This window comes from Euleptes europaea, chromosome 9 (assembly GCF_029931775.1).
Source record: "Euleptes europaea isolate rEulEur1 chromosome 9, rEulEur1.hap1, whole genome shotgun sequence".
NCBI classification, from domain to species: Eukaryota; Metazoa; Chordata; class Lepidosauria; order Squamata; family Sphaerodactylidae; genus Euleptes; species Euleptes europaea.
Genome location: NC_079320.1, coordinates 91,359,994 through 91,376,603, shown reverse-complemented (window position 1 = coordinate 91,376,603; position 16,610 = coordinate 91,359,994). Strand labels below are relative to the sequence as shown.

The 16,610-nt window shown below is 49.4% G+C and overlaps 1 protein-coding gene across 1 annotated transcript in view; it reads right to left on the bottom strand.

Moving 5' to 3' along the window:
• FOXJ2 (forkhead box J2) overlaps window positions 1-15,294 on the bottom strand; it is a 31,134-nt gene extending 15,840 nt beyond the window's left edge. Inside the window, exons 1-9 of the mRNA XM_056855903.1 lie at window positions 14,962-15,294; window positions 13,309-13,383; window positions 12,643-12,711; window positions 11,102-11,242; window positions 9,285-9,480; window positions 7,631-7,930; window positions 5,432-5,533; window positions 5,022-5,222; window positions 1,959-2,057 (exon numbers count right to left, since the gene is read on the bottom strand). Coding sequence (XP_056711881.1) covers window positions 1,959-2,057; window positions 5,022-5,222; window positions 5,432-5,533; window positions 7,631-7,930; window positions 9,285-9,480; window positions 11,102-11,242; window positions 12,643-12,711; window positions 13,309-13,383; window positions 14,962-15,294 — 1,516 coding nt within the window. The remainder of the gene's footprint in view (window positions 1-1,958; window positions 2,058-5,021; window positions 5,223-5,431; window positions 5,534-7,630; window positions 7,931-9,284; window positions 9,481-11,101; window positions 11,243-12,642; window positions 12,712-13,308; window positions 13,384-14,961) is intronic.
• Window positions 15,295-16,610: the final 1,316 nt, after the last annotated feature.

Here is a 16,610-nt window from a genome sequence, read left to right as displayed (position 1 = left end):
GGTAGTTATGGGTGACTTCATCTTCCCCAATGTGTGCTGGGAGACAAACTCCGCAAAGTGACCACAGTCATGCAAGTGATCTCTTCCTCTATTTCCACCTTACCTCCTCTTGTAGTCTTCACTCAGCCTTTTCTGCCAAGTCCTTGCGTTTCCACCCCCTTCTCCATTTCCTCCCAATCTTTGCTACACTGCAGCCACGTGAGGCTGGAGAGCAACTGCTCCTGGATCCAGCCCTGGCAGGTGCTCCTCTCCAACCCAGCAGGGCAATTCCTGCTCCTGGCAGCAGCAGCCCCACCCACAACCCTGGGGCTGACCTGCCGCTGCCTGGAAGGCTGCTGCGCTGCCTGCCTCCTCCTGGGCCAGCCCACCGGCAGGGGAGCTTTTCCGGCCTCTGGCTCCCTGCCTGGTCGCTGCTGGACCCCTCCCTCTAGCTGAGACAGGCCATTTGGGCAGGTTCCTAGAGGAGCAGACAATACCCTGGTCTAGAGGCATAAAATGTCCAGAAATTTTGAAGCTGGGGGGAGATGTGTTTCCCACCCCTTTCTTTAGAATAAAAGGAAAATAGGAATATCAACAATACTTGCTTTCCTATTAAACCTAAGCTTGTTATTGGTTTGACATTAACAATTTGTAACTTAATTAGCACATAAAGTTTTACTATTTGGCATATTTATGGAAGTTAGAAATATAAATACCTTAATTTTTTACAAGAAAAATTACAAATGTATTATTTTTAGACAGACACTCCCTCATACAGTCACAATAAGTAGGACTGCCAGCATATTTGGATATTAAGCAAAATTTGGATATTAAGAAAACGTCATAACGTTTAGATATTAAGCAAACTTCATAACAGTGAAAACACTGAACTCTTTAATAATGTATTACCATTAAACATATTATAGCGTATTAAGTATTGCCAAAATGATATAAACAAAAAATCTTGAAAATACTGCATATGTCTTCAAAATGAGGTTTGGGGTTGTTATTTTTTCAGTGATCCCCAATATTTCCCAATGTTTCCATTGGAAAATTCGGAAAGTCCTCCGATTTTTCCATACTATTCAATTTGAGTGTGAAAACCTTGCCTTAAGGAGTATTTTCCTAAAACAGGTTTTTTTCCAGTGCTCCCCTAAATTTTCTGTCAGAAGCAATGGGGGGGGGGGGGGAAGTCCTTGGAAAAAAATTTTTTTTTAAAAAAGGTTCTGTTCCCCCCACCCCAGGCCTTCACATCTGTAGGCCGGTCCCCTTCTGGCTAGGCAATGGAAGGAGCACAACAGACCATTGTTCAAGTAATCCTGCACATAGATGTAAGGTTCATTTGAGTGAAATTTTATAAGCAGCATCAATTTTAGGAGGGGAGCCAAGGAAGAGACACACCATGACTAAGGCAGGGAACTTGTGTTGCAAGGAAAGCCAAATTCTACCTCGAGGGAATTCAACTTTGTTGAATAAAACAAATCAGAATAAAACAAATCAGTTAACTGTTTGCAGATCTTCCTCTCACACACAAGACCCTGGCGTCTCTGGCCCATGCCCCAGCACAGCAAAAAGAGCAGAGAGAAGAGGGCCACAGAGGAATGAGGGGTGGGGGCTCTCCTTCCAAGAAAGGAGAGTGACTGGTGGGGTGGGATGAAGAAAACTGTAGATGGTTACCAGGTTCATCAGTGTCATGTCACTGCCAGATGAGTTCAGCTGGTATTTTTCTCTAAGGTTGCTTCTCTCTTGACGCACGTCTAGTGGTAATGACGTGACACTGATGAAGCTTAACTATCTACAGTTTTCTTCATCCTATCCTACCAATCACTCCCCTTTCTTGGAAACAGAGGGATCACTGCAGAGAACAGAGATCTTATCCGTGCCACTCTCATTTCCAGAGGGACCTCAGTGGCAGATGTAATGCAAAGAGGTTCTTCAACATTTAGCCTTCAAAAGGTACTTCAACACTGCCTCCTTACCTGGACGATTATATGCTGGAGAGTCCTGGGTGGGAATCTGGTACATTGGAGATGGTCCAGAATAGAGATGCGGAGGCTGCGGCTGACCATAGGAGTTCACTAGCAGAGAAAAGGGGGAAATAATAGTCCCAGTGACTTGCTTGCAGCAAGGAAACCAGGGATACTCTCAATGGCTTCTATGTGTTCCCCAATGCCTATCTATAGCTTTATACTATGGTCATCTTCAGTTCACGAAACTGGGGATGTTTCCTGATGGGTTAAAAAAATCTGGCCAGTTGCTCCTTCCCCAGGCACAGAGAAACTCACAACAGCAACTTTTTCTGATCAAAAAGAAAAAACCTGTAATATACAGCTTAATTTTTCACAAAACACTGGTCAGTTTTGGGTTGCATTAGTTTCCTTTCTAGAAATGAACCAATCACTACACATATGAGTATCTCTTCTCAAATTACAAGACAAAATTGGCAATAATAGCTATTATAGCACTTAACACACACTTCTTCTCTTACTATCGTTTCAAAAGAGTTTTAGTCCATCATTGCAAAGAAATCTGGAGAAATTATTAGTCCGCAACCATTTTCCCCCAATCACATATTTCAATAAAGTGAGTTCTATAATCTTGATGAATTCTATTGCAAGGTGATGGCATGTTTTCACATAAACTGGGTTTTCCAATGCTAGCAACTCTGCCTTTCCATCAAGGACAGCTACAGAAAATGATTTAGAACTCATTTGCTCTGGTACAGATGACCTCTCCAAGTGGAAGAAACAGTGCATCATCTAGGGATTGAATATTTTCTTGCTTTACCAAATTCTGCTCTGGAAATTTGTCTTTGATCACAAATGGAGGAAGCTCTGTCCCTTCAGTGTTTACGCACACTCTTGCTCTTCCATTAGCTTGCTTTTGTTTGAAGGTAAATTCATTGTGTCACCTCAATTGAACATAGAATGAGGTCCGGTAGAGATACTTACTCAGATTTTCCTTTGGATGGATGTCGGTGCGACATCATGATGCTATTATCAAACAAGTGAACAATGAACTATCTGCCTTCAACTGCGCTACGGTATCTGATACTTTGGTTTTCACAGTTTCGTGTGCAGTTTTACACAACTTTAGATTCTTTTTTTTCATTGCTGCCCACAGGTTGCAACTATCCATTTTGATCCACTCCTTCTTGAAGTTGTCATACATTTGACATCCCTTTTCTGCTATTCTTGATGTGTCCTTTTGAATCGCATTGATAAAAACTGCCTTGGTTTGAGACATCAATGAGTTCTTTGCCATCATATGTTACAGGATTGGTTGATACCATAATGGTGCTGGAGATGCGCTGCACATCTTTTTGACGTTTGGCTTTGATCGCCGTTAGGCGGTGATGTCTGGATCTTGCCTGATCTGTGATTCCTACCATTTTCTTAGCTTCTGCAGACATCTTGACAGCTCAGGAGAGGCTAGAAAGAATCTGGCTAGAGCCTGTTTCTTCTGTGTTACGTTTACACCACCAATTACCTTCATATCCCTGTTTTCATGTTCTAGAGCTTCACCTGAACCTAAAGAACAAAGGAGTACTTCTGTTTTGTCGACTACCCAATTTCCTTTCATTAACTAATTTCATGTTTGCCTTCAAGCTGTTCCATGTCTACTAAGTACCGTGCTATTATACTTGGACAGTTTATCAGATAAAGGGCCAAGAAATATTCTGTGAACTCTTCTAATGAAGCAAGGTGTAACTCCCAACTGGCAGGCCGGATGGATCAAATAAACAAGAGCAATGTGCCTACCATGTGCATGTATTGTAGAGCCACACTGAATGTTGGTTTTTCTTCAGATTCTTTAGTCTTGAACGCTTCCGTTTTGACCAGGACATTAAAATCTTCCAGTGTTTTTACTGCGTCTTTGTGGACTGATTTTGTTTCTTGGGAATCATTTCCTTGTAAACTTTGAGGTAATTTATTTACCTCATGTTTACACCTTTCCTTCATCTATCCAGGCTGTCTGTAAAACTCACTGATGCAGCATCTGAGAAGGGCAAAGCCGCAGTGATGTAGGTGCTTCAACTGCTCTTCTTACACACCTTCCCTGCTAGAATTTCAGACACAACATTCTCATCCTACAGTACAGTGAAGGCAGCTTCAGCGCCTCCTCCTCCTCCCAAAATGGATCAGTAGCTCCGAGCACGGCCATCATTATCCCACAGACCATGTTATTGTGACGTACGCCTCTACGCTAAAAGGCATTTCAGAAATGATGGAGTAATTAATCACGTGCAGCTTCACCCCCTTGTGTGTGTGTGTGGGGGGGGTTGGACCCTCAGAAACATTAAAGGCTTGGGTAAACTTTTGAATTTCAAGAAAATAGGAAGTTTTCCACTCCTTCACAGCAAACGGGTCAAAACGGCTCTCTGATGTCTCCTTGAGTTTCCTGGGTGAATCATAATGGGACTCCTAGCAGAGCGGCTTCTTTTGGCAGTTTACATCTGCTGCTTGTTAACTGTATAGTGAAACATGATCAGCAGCTCTCCCAATCTGCTGACTTTTTCGTACCGGACACCATACTAGGTACGGCAGGGCAGAGCAATGTGCACTTCAAACCCTGATCCTTTCAGAAGAGGCACACACATGAGCTTGAAATGTGCCTTAGCATGCGCACCTCCTACAGGCAGGATAATGTTGAACATGCTTAGCAACAAATACTCCACAAACTTGAGCGTATCCAAGATGGATGCATTCATTTTTATCCCAGCAGTACTTGGCAGAACACAACTCATGCAGCCCACCTCGCCATGAAGCATGGCCAGCAACTATGAAGACAGCAAAGCCCTCGGAAACATGTACTACTCTCGTTTGCTCACTGCCTCTACTTCCCCAACTCACTCAAAGACCAGGATGGAGGAGCCAAGGACGGGCAAGACTTCAGGACCTGACTGCAACTGTGACCGGGTATGACGAAAGCACAAGATTCGCCCCTGAGTCTGAATCTCATGCGGTCCAGCCAACCCTGAGCCAGGACAACCCCGGTTCCAGCTCCTGCCGTGCCCCCTCACAGACCCCCTTTCTCGGTACCTTGGTTCATGGGCTGCTCCTGCTTGCCACTGTTCATGGCACAGGACTCGGAGATCCGGGGGGGCTGCTGTGGGCCTCCCAGGTGAGGGAGCTGGCCGGTCTGGGTAAGGAAGTGATTGAGGGAGTCGCAGAGGTTGGCAATGTGATGCTGATCGAGGGTCCAGTTCTTACGCTCAGCTTGGCGTAGACTCTCCATCAACTCTGCAGGGGGCCGGAGAAATAGACAGGTCAGAAACTGTGAGTTGGTGCTGCTCTCCACCCCTGCCCAAAGGCTTCTTCCCTACTCTGCTGTCTCCACGTCTACAGCTACCTCTGCATCGTCCACCTTTTGCCCTTTCTACCAGGGTGCTGCCTGAAAGACAGAGTGTGAAGGGGCATAAGGAAGTCAGGTAACACAATCCGTCACCTACCTGAGAACTGAGAGTGTTCAATGCTTGACCAGTTCAATCGGTTCACCATCTTGAAACTTTCTTTCAGGGAATCAATGTTGGAGCACCAATCAGGGGGAAATGCTGGAGAACAAGATGCAGAAGTCGGTTAAAAGGGCCCGACACCTCTCTTCCCCTAACTCTTGCCTCAAAGGATATGAAACATACGACAGTCACAGCCTTGGCAGTAGCGAAGGGCCTGTCCCCTCAAAAGAGTCTCCTGGTTCGTGCACCTGAACGCTGCTCCTCTCCCTAGTTTAATTTACGTCAACATGGGATCCCCAAACTGGACTGGGACAAGACCTCTTTCTTGGAAAGGAGAGCAGAAACCACCCCACTCTGATTCTGCTTCAGCAGACTGACGGGGCCGCAAGAAAGCCCCTGCTACGAGATCCTGCCTTTGGGTTAGGGTTAGGACATCTTGGTTCAGACCCAGCAGAGAACCTCTGGGAGTCTCTCATCGTGCAAATGTGCCTCCCCCACCTTAGTGTTTTTACTGCCCCTTAGGAGAGGACGTTGTGAAGAAACCAAAGGCAGCCCCCACTGTGGCTCTCCGATGAGCGCATTCCACACTCCTCATTAGTAAAAACAGATCTGTCACAGTCCTGCTTTCCATCAGGGGCCCCCAATATGGTGCCCACGGGTGGATCGACATCTGCTGGCACTGTTCCTGGCATCCACCAAATGTTTTTAGAAAGTGGGTGGGGCCAGGTGGGGCTTTTGCTCAGCAGGGCGTCAGCCTGACCACTGGAAATCCGATTGGCTGTGAGATTATTTAAAATGTTGTCTTGACAGCAGCTGCCACCACAGCACAAGGATCTGCCTTGTGCGACTGAACGTGTATGCAAGAAAATTGTCGTGACCTCTCTGGTGAGGCCACTCCCCCAAGAGGCCCTTCCCATGTCTGAGCTCACGTCGCGGCTTCTGGAGCTTTAGCAGCGAGGACTTCCTCGGCCTCAGACCACTCAGAAGAGGATGAGGAACTTTCCTCCTCTGAGCAGGCCAGCTTGGTATCCCTGATACAGAGCTTGTAGTAATAGGAGAACCAGCCAGCTTCCTCCTCGGCCTCCACCCTCTGCTGTTTTATACTTCCTCCCCCCTGGGGCTCCTCCCCCTTCCGCCTCAACTCGAGCCTACAAATGTTTCCCCCTGTCCCTCTTCCTCTCGCCAGGAGAGTTTTCCCAGAGGGTATGGGCCTCGTCCTTGCCCTCCCCGGGCCCTTCCGCCCACCCTGAGCTTCTCTTGCCCTGGGTGGGTCTTTCCTCCTTCAGGCTTTCCTTCCCCACGCCTGCTCCCTCCCCCGTTTCCCCAACTGTTTCCCTGTGGCAACAGGGGCGGGCTCCCCGCCGGACCGGCTGCCGCCCTGGGGTCTCTCTCCTCCGCTGCGTCCCTCCCCCCCGCCTGCCAGCTGATGGGCGGGTTTTCCAGTGTTTCCCTGGGGTCCTGGCTTGCCGGCCGGCCTGGGGACTGCTAGGCATTGTGGCTGCTGCCCCGCCCAGCTGGCTGTGCGCGGTTTGTCCGAGCCGTTTTCCCCACTCGTCAGCTGACGAGCGGGCCTGTCGACGGCTGCTGGGGCTCACGGCCCGTCTGCCTGGGCATGGGGCGGCGGCTCTGGCCGGGTGCCACTTGCTGCCTCTCTGGACATCCTCCCCAGTGAGTGGGGATTCGAGGGCCCTTCCCCCCTCTCCCGGGGTCTGCCGCTGGGGCCTGGGTGGGCTGGATATCTCGGGAGCCTGGACGGGTAGATGACCCGGGACAAAAATATTTTTAAATATGTTCATTTTAGAACATATTAGAACAGGCTCATTGTTAAACTGAGCTTCTGCCTGAAATGAAGACGCTACTATTCGAGTTATGAATGACCTCCCACCCTCAGATTTTTGTTTGCTCTACCTTCTGTGGCAGCCATTTTGTGGATGCACCCACCACCCTGTGTCAGAATTCCAAAGGAGCCCGCAGCGTCAAAAAGGTTGGGGACCCCTGCTTTACATCTAAGACGCGCGCTCAGGAATGAACTGTGTATTTTGTCCAAGTATTTTGTCCTTTGTATTTTGTCCAAGTCACAGGGAGGGCGTTCCTCTTGCAGACAGGCAAGCAAAGACCAGCAGGACTCCTAAATCAGAGGTGAATGTACAGCCCCATCCGTTCACTTCTTCTGCCATGGTCCCTTCTGCCACTCACCAAAGCTTGCACTGTTGAGGGACGCCTGTGACTGCGGCTGCTGCGGGTGGGAGTGTGGGTGGTGCTGCGGATGCTGGTGATATCCTCCATGCTGCATCGAAGAGGGGTGAATGGACATCACGGGGGGCGGGCCGTAGTTGTCGCTGGCTTGCTGCTTGCCACCCTGGGATGGGCAGCCTTCTGAGGTTGGCGTGTGAAGGGAAGGAGCAGCCCCCACTGCGGAGGGCATCTGCTGCTGCTGCTGGTACATGTAGTAGTTGTGGTTGGAGGGCTGCATGTCACCCAGCAGGGAAGAGAAATCTGAAGGGCAGAATTGAGAGGAAGCCGTTAGAGGACGGAGCCTCAGGGGGGGGGGGTCCACCGGGAGGCCTGGGCTGCGGTGTCACCCCCATGCACATGGGGCCCAGCTCTGCCTTCCTTTCCCACCTAATTTCGAGGAGGTTGAGAATGAATGAACCGGTGTCTGAAGTCAGCAATGAGCCGGATGAGGGTGAACGAGCGGAAACTTACTCCGGACAAGACGGAGGTTCTCAAGGCAGACCAGGGACGTGGGACCTCTCCTGTCTTGGATGGGGTTACGCTCCCCCTGAAAAGCCGGGCTCGCAGCTGGGGAGTGCTGCCTGACACTGCAGGCACTGCAGAAAACCCGGTGGCTGCAGGGGCTCAGGGTGCGTTCGCCAAGCTCTGGCTGGTGCATCAGCTGCGCCTGTTCCCGGTTCAGTCCGATCTATCCACAGTGATCCATGCCTTAGACTGGACTGTTGCAAAGTGCTCTTCTTGGGGCTACACTTGAAGAGCGTTTAGAGGCTGAAGCTAGTGCAGAATGCCATGACAAGACTGCTCGTCGGGGTCAGCTATGGGGAGCACGTGACCCCAGCACTACAGCAATTGCACTGGCTACCAATCCTCTCCCAAGCCCAATTCAAGGCACTGGTTTTGTCCTTTAAAGCCCTATACCGCTTGAGGCTGGGTTATCTGAAAAACTATCTTCTTCCAAACATTCCTGCCCCAGAATTAAGGCCCTTGCTGACTCTCCCACCAATCACAGAGGTTCATCCAGTGGGCACAAGAGAGGGGGCCTTTTTGATGGGTGCCCCACACTTACAGAACCTCCCCAGGGAGGTGCACCTGGCCCCCCTCCCTTTTGATCTTCAGGAGGCAGCTGAAGACTGCTTTACTGAGGACTGCATTTGACTATTGCTATCTATTAGCAGTCCTAATTGAGATTTTAAATTGTGGTCTTTTATGTGTCTTTTGCAGCTGTTGTTTTATTTACATTGACTTCTGCGAGGTAGAAAGGTGGTTAATGAATGTTATAAATAAAATCATAAATAAATAAAGGATGCAAATCCAGGGGGCGACCAGCTCAACGGCTCCTCTTTCCTAGAAGTGCGAAGCCAGCCCCCTCTGCAGCCCCAGCCCCCACCAGACTAGGAGCCCGACCTTTGTTACCAAAGCAACAACCACATTTCTAGTCACAGTGTTATTTTCCCCCTCCAGTCTCCAGAGTAGCTCCTGCCCACACTTTCTGCCAGTCTTTTTCCACGTGAAAATTACCTTGCCTGAGATCCTGCCCACCCCCAGCAGCACACCTGTTCTTTGCACCCTTTGCACCCTCTGCCCCAGCCCACCCACGTCCGGCACCATTGATTACCATGCTGGGAGGAGGAGGATTTCTCAAGCATTGATTTATACAGATTCCGGAAGGACCAGCTCAGGTCCTGGAAGTTGATCTCAGAATAGGAGAACTTCAAGTCATGGCTGGTACTGTAGTGGGGTGGTGGCACCTCAGTTCCTTCGCGGCCCTGCCCTCCAGCCACCGTGGCCGCCACGTCCACAGGCCCCGTGCTCTGCAAATGACAAAGGGCGAGGGGCATCAAGCACAGCTGCAAACAGCTGGCCCTTTAGGGCAGGGGTGTCAAACATAAGGCCCAGGGCAGAATTGAGAGGGGTGGATAAGGCCCACAAGCCAGCCGACGCAACCCCCCCCCCCCGCTCTGGGCTGGGGAGCCCGCTGTGGTCTCGCCAGCTGAGGCAGCCACCCCCTCAGTCCTGAGGTGTCAATTATCAAAGACTGTTAAATTAAAGAAAATACAGTACGATTATTTTTTACTTAAAATACAAACCTGCTTAAAACTAAGTAAAAAATCATTAATTGGTTTTGCCTGTGTCTTCTATAAAGTTTGTAACTTCGATACCTGGCATTAAATTTTATGGTACCCACTGCCTGGCCAAGTGACATTTATGTCACACCTGGCCCTGGTAACAAATGAGTTCGACACCCCCCTCCTTTTGGGGCTTCAACAGCAGCCCGTCTTCACAAGTTTTGCCTCCAACTAACTCAACACACTTATGTGTTCAGCACTCTCAGAGGCATGCCCAAGCAGTCCCCTCAGGTGCTCGAGCTGGAGGGGGGTCAAAAGGCCATAAGGTCAAGCACCCGTGGGAGCCAGGCCAGTCCCCCCCCACATCGAGAGTCGGGATTGCTGCAGCAAGAGGCAGTCCTGGGCAGCACCACGAGCCCCCAACGAGGAAATGCAAGAAAGTGGCCAGGTGGGGGGGGGGGGAGGTTCCAAGGATCTTCTGAAGTGCAGTTAGGCACCCCCCCATCCCCCGACTCCATGCCCTTCCACCCGTCTTCTCTCCCGTGTGTGTGCGTGTGCACACACACACACACACACACTCAACCTCACAGCCACCCGACTGATGCAGAAGAAGCCAAGGAAAACCTTTTCTCTGCCATCTTCCGAACTGGTCGGGGGGGGGGGGCTGTGCTTTCGCATGCAGAGACACACGTCAGACCCTCCAGACTGACGCAGCCGGCATCCCTGCGTGCCTGTCGGTGGGGGCGGGAATAACCTCAGATCGCCTTTAACGGCCACTGGACTTTTGTGCCTTTAACAGCAATGATGTGACGTAATTAAGCAGGGAAAGCTTTTAGAGGCACGGAAAAGCTTTGCATGGTTAATTTCTTTCAGGACAGGCTGCTGTTAAAGGCATCAGAGCAGGGCTACTTGGGAGAAAAGGTTGGATGGCACACGATCCCGCAACCATCCTGGAGCTAAGCAGATGTGGTCTGCCTGAGGCCCAACTTCGCCCTGCCTCTTTTTTACTGGCCCCTTCCTCCAAGGAGCTCAGGACACCATGCAGAATTCTTTTGCCTCCATTTTATCTTCACAACAACCCTGTGAGGTAGGTTACTCTGAAAGAGAGCAGTTGGCCCAGTCTAGATTTCTCACATTGCTCTCTACTGAAATGTGTGTGTGTGTGGGTGTGGGTGTGTGTTGGGGGGGTGTTTGTTTGGCAAAATTACAGTTCACCCAGGATGCCAAAAGCCATTTGGGCAGCCTTGCCATGCCCTCTTAGCCACCCGTCCCTTTCCATGTCCTTTCCTATCCTCCTCTCTCCCGCCCCTTCGGCCTGCTCCTTTCTCTGGTCTCCCCCTCCTGCTCCCTACTCACTAGCACTTACCTGACTGTAGCTGCCAATCGGCGAGGTGCTTTGCAGTGACAGCTGGGGGGTGGACTCGGGGGACAGCGACGTGTCTGAGTTGACGGGCACGGCCCCCCGCGGGCTCTTGCTCGCCTCTTGTTCTGGAGAGTCCTGTGATAACTGTGGAGAGATGGGAAAGCGCCAGGTGCATCAGGCACAAGTGGGCAGCAGGCAGAACTGCAGAGAAGCCGCCCGCTGCAGGCTCGGCACACACACACACACAGAGGGGCAGAAGACAACCAGCGCGTGGAACAAAACACGCTGGGGCAAGGGAGACATCTGGACCCCAAGACAGAGGGTCACGCACCAAATTTGCTTCCTTCGACACATGTACATAGTCTATCAAGGGCCAGGGCCATGCGGTCGATGCTAAAAAAGCCAGCCAGCTGATGCACACTCAAGGCTTGAAAGCCCAAGCACCTCCACTCATGCACCGCTGGCTCCAGGCAGTGTGTGACTGAGTGGAACTCACCCAGCCAACAGTTTGTGTGGGATCCCTTGCTGCTCTGAGAACTCCTGAATTTTGAACAGGGGCTCGATTGCACTTTGGTCTGGCTGCACGTCATCAAACACTCTCTCCATGATACATGAATGTCACATCTTACTTGTGAACACTTCCCACAGGTGTCCGCAGTGATCCCCCTGGCGGTCTCTCGTCCAAGCACGGACCAAACCCAGCCCGGCTCAGGCCTGCTTCGTTTCAACAAGGTTGCTGCATTGCAAACTTCCAAACTGTGCCCTTGGGAGTCAGCTCTGCTGGGAGCTGAGGGTGCCATCTTATTATTTGTGTTTTATGGATTTTAATCTATTTTTATTATTTCTGTTTTTAAATGTAGCATAGTTTGGAAGTCCCTAGAAGCTAAAATGACTAAACTGAGGCTGTCGTACTTTGGTCACATTATGAGTCACTGGAAAAGACAAGAATGCCCAGGGAAAAGCTGAAGGCAGCCGGAAAAGAGGAAGAGCCAACGTGAGATGGGCGGACCCAACCAAGGAAGCCCCCGGCCCCCGATTTGCAACACCTGAGCAAGGCTGTCCACGAGAGGACATTTTGGAGGTCATTAATTCATGGGATCAACATAAGTCGGAAGCGGCTTGATGGCAATTAACAAACACACCTTCATTTAAAAGGAAATCTTAAAACCATGCAAAGTAAGCAAATTTGCCCTGTTGACTGGAGCATTTTTAAAACAAATTTCCCCCGACTAGTGGTGGTTCTGCTCATTATGAGGAAGGACAGAGGAGGAATTCTGCCTCTCCCCGACCACTGTACTGTTCAGCTTCTCCTCCGTGTTGTAAAAGTTCAGCAGCCAAAGCCTGTGCACCATTTGTGGCTAGAAACTTTTTTAAAAATTAAGCCTGACAGCAAAGATTCTCAGAAAGCGGAATTCTCCCCCTCCACGTGGCTCCTTCTCTGCCCGAGTGGAGCAGAGCCACAGACATGGCCCCAGCAATGCATTCTGGGGGAAAGTCGGACCATTCCTCCCACCCCGAACTGACCGGGGAGGGGTCACACTCACATCATCCTCTGGCGGGTGCCGCCTCTTCCGGGAAATGTCGGGACAGGTATCTATTGTCCAATAAGAACCCTAGAAAGAAGATTGTCACGGATGAGAGGAATGTAAAAGCAACTCTTCTCTTCACAAAAGGACAACCCAGGACACTCAAGAGCACCGTGACAAGCATCATCCCCCAGACACGCAACTAGTTCCTCCCCTTTGTCCCTTGGAGGCATTCGGGAGAAGGCATCTCTGATTGTAAAACAGGCTGGGCAAGAAGAGCAGTTCTGGTGCGAAAATGTGAAATGGAATGCCTCCTGGCAGGAACTCAGCTAAGTCTCAAAAAAGACGCGCTGTTTTCTCCTTTTGATGGCCATGAGCAACACATAATACAGCCTGGGAGACCACATCCCACTGCTTTCTCTACAGCTCCTCTGCACGCAAAGCCCCAGTGCTTTCTTTCCCATCTCAGCAGTAAAAACCAGCTTTTACCTGTCCAGAAATCTGCATGGCATTTTTAAAACGTATTCCAATCCAGGGCAGGAGGAGCATAGCTGCTTGAATTTATATTTATTTTACTGGTTTGTCTGCTCATTAACCTTTGCCACATTTTGCCAACTGTAGGTTTGACTCACAACACAGCTTCTCCTGAATGGGCTGTATCCAGCCCTCGCTAGATTCCCTCACCTTTCCAGGGTCATCCCGTGGGCGAGGAACTTTCCGAAAGCATTTATTCAGAGACAGGTTGTGACGAATGGAGTTCTAATAAGAAAGGGGGGAAAATATAAACATATATACACAAAGAACAGGAGGTTTGTGTGTAAAGCAGGGGTCATCAACCTTTTCTTTAATGAGGGCTACTTCTGAGTAATGAGAAATATCCCAAACTACTTCTCCCCCTCCCACCAGCATCTTACCAAGTTTTGGTCTGTCCTAGGGGAAAAAAGCACAGACCAGGAAGAACACCAGAAATGAAGCTATCAATGAAGCAGCACAGAGAAAAATCCTATGAAATAAAAGCCTTTTTAAAAAGAGTCTAGAGCAGACCTTCCTGTGATCTTTCCTTGGGTCTTGTCGTGGAAGCACGAGCCACTCTGCAGCGGCTGGCAAATCACCTGAAGCTTCTGAGCTACTTGTTAGAGACCCTGGTATAAAGTACAGTGAGGTACTGCAATGGCAAAAAGTCCAGCAGTTCATTAATTTGTGTGTGTAAAGTGCCTTCAAGTCGCAGCCCTGCTATTGCCGCCGCCACCTGAGCCACGGGAAAAGACTGTGGGACTGTGGGACCAACGCCCACAGTTCTCCCAAAGAAGTTACTCAGGGATGATTCACATGTCAGGGTTGTTTCAGTTTGCATTCTCCCCCCACCCCACCGAATGGGTTCAATATGCCCATAGCCTCTTCCACATGTGAAGAGGGGGGAAGTGGGGGAAGTGAGGGGGGGGGGTGCCCAATTGTAAGTCAGCCCTGGAACAACAATCCTACAACTTTAACCCTAGGACAACATCAGAAGGCTCTGGCTAAAGCGTGAAAGCTCGGGGGGGGGGGGGCTTTGCCCTGTAGGAAGAGGAAAAGTGGGTGATCACAGAAGTGTTTCTGGCACTCCTGGACAGCAGCAGACCCATGGCAAGGACTGCTGCCCGCCCTCCCCATGGCGCGGCACTGCCTTGACCTACTGCAGACTGGCACAGAAGCATTTAGGGCTTATGTAATAAATATATAGTTATGATATAGAGGTAAATTGTAATACTCCACCATTTTAGTATTAATGTCATATACTGTTAGTATTGACCACAAGATTCAATAGATGGCTTTTGATCTATAATTAGAAATATATTAGGTAACTTTAGAATTGCTTAGAAATAAGTTTATACACCTCCAATTATATTCTTTTAAAATAGGCCAATTGTAGACCCACTTCAGATTTATATAAATATATATCTTGTCTAGGATGTGCAAAATTATGTAATGAAATATGTATGTTGTGTGTCCTGTATGTTGTGTTTTATGTTGTTGATAACTTAATAAAACATTCTTTTTTAAAAAGCATTTAGGGCTGTAACTGGGGCACATGAATTTGTAGCTCATGTCAATACAGGAGGAACTTCACGCAAATAAAGTCTGAACAGATTGGCAAGTTTAAATATGTGAACCATCAAAAATTAGAAGGTAAATTCTTCAATATAGTAGTCCGTGTGTTTCTTATGTCACTTTGTAAAGCACATATGAAGTACATGGGTGGCGTAACAATAATAATATTATCGAACAAGTAAATTCCTGTGCCTTTGAACGGGTTCTTGCAGGGGCAGATGGCCACTGTCCAGACTTGGCCATTCTCACCTTCCAGCCAATTCCAGCATTCTTGTAGTAGGGAAAGTTGTCACAAATCCAGCGATAGATCTCGCTCAGGGTCATCTTCTTGGCAGGTGATGAGTTGATTGCGTACGTGATCAGAGTGGCATAGCTGTAGCGTGGCTTCCCATCCTGATGGATTGCGGCATCGTCCTTACTCAGAGTGGCGTTTGGGTCAGTGGGCGAGCCGGGAGGGCACTTCCGGGCAGCCCCAGGTGGGCCTGACTGCGAAGCGCCCCCTAATTTCTCAATGGTGGCTCGAAGGGTGAGCTGTGGGAGCCAGTCGATGGACGTCAGGCTGCTCTCCAGGTCAGAGGCCATGATGCAGGAGGAAAAGGTATCTGCTGCGGGAAAAGGAACAGACCAGCTGGTTAGTTCTCACGAATGTCTACAAACACTGAAGCCCCCATTTCAGAGACTCTTCTCAAAGCCAAGGCTTTGAGTGGCCTGTCCAAGAAGTCAGCACAGGCTTGGAAATAACCACTATATAGAATCATAGAGTTGGAAGGGACCACCAGGGTCATCTAGTCAAACCCCCTGCAAAATGCAGGAAATTCACAACTACTTCCCCCCCACACCCCCAGTGACCCATACTCCATGCCCAGAAAATGTCCGAGATGTCCTCCCTCTCATGATCTGCCTAAGGTCATAGAATCATCATTGCTGACAGATGGCCATCTAGCCTCTGCTTAAAAACCTCCAGGGAAGGAGCACTTACCACCTCCCGAGGAAGCCCGTTCCACTGAAGAACCGCTCTAACTGTTAGAAAATTCTTCCTAATGTCTAGACGAAAACTCTTTTGATTTATTTTCAACCCGTTGGTTCTGGTCCGACCTTCTGGGGCAACAGAAAACAACTTGGCACCATCCTCTACATGACAGCCCTTCAAGTAACTAACTACAGAGGGTTCAGAATTCCCTTCAGCCAATAAGAAAGGGAACTTTGTAAAAAGTTGCTTCCCTTTTCTCTTCTTCTAGGCTGTGAATATATTTATGGGACATCTGCACCCCCCGCCTTGCTCCCAACACTGCCAGGCTCCAAGTGGCCCAGCTGTGGCAAAGGACCGGCAGGCGGAGAGAAGGTTTTGCAGGCAGCCCTTGGTGGCCCAGTTCATATTTCTGGGCAAAAGGCAGCGGTAGTCAGGCGAAGGCTCCAGCAGTCTTCAAGCTACACAGGAAGAAGAACTAGAAAGGCTGTCCTGCCTACCAATTCAAAGATGAAACAAAGTTTACTGGCTGCATTTAAGCCAAGAGCAGTAATTCTTACGGGTTGGGGGAGGGGTGTCGACAAACTCTGACAACATTCAGAAGTCGGGGAGGGGGCAAGAGAGGGCATCTGGGATTTTAGGCAGCTCCTTCTGCCCGCTTGTAATGGCTTCTGACAGCCAACCAGCAGAGGAAAGCTCTATTCCACTGATCCCCCGCTACACCTTACAGTTTCTGCCCCTGGCAAACAGGAATCAAAGCAGATAATAGGGAAAGTATACCTGAGATCTGTGTATCAGGTGCACATGTCAAAAATATGCCCATATAAATAAAGTTCCCTTGTCTGGAGTGCTGATTTTATGTTCCAATTGAATGTCCACTTGTCACGTGCCTCCTAGCTGCCACCTCGGAACCTTCCAGGGTTCCCCTAGG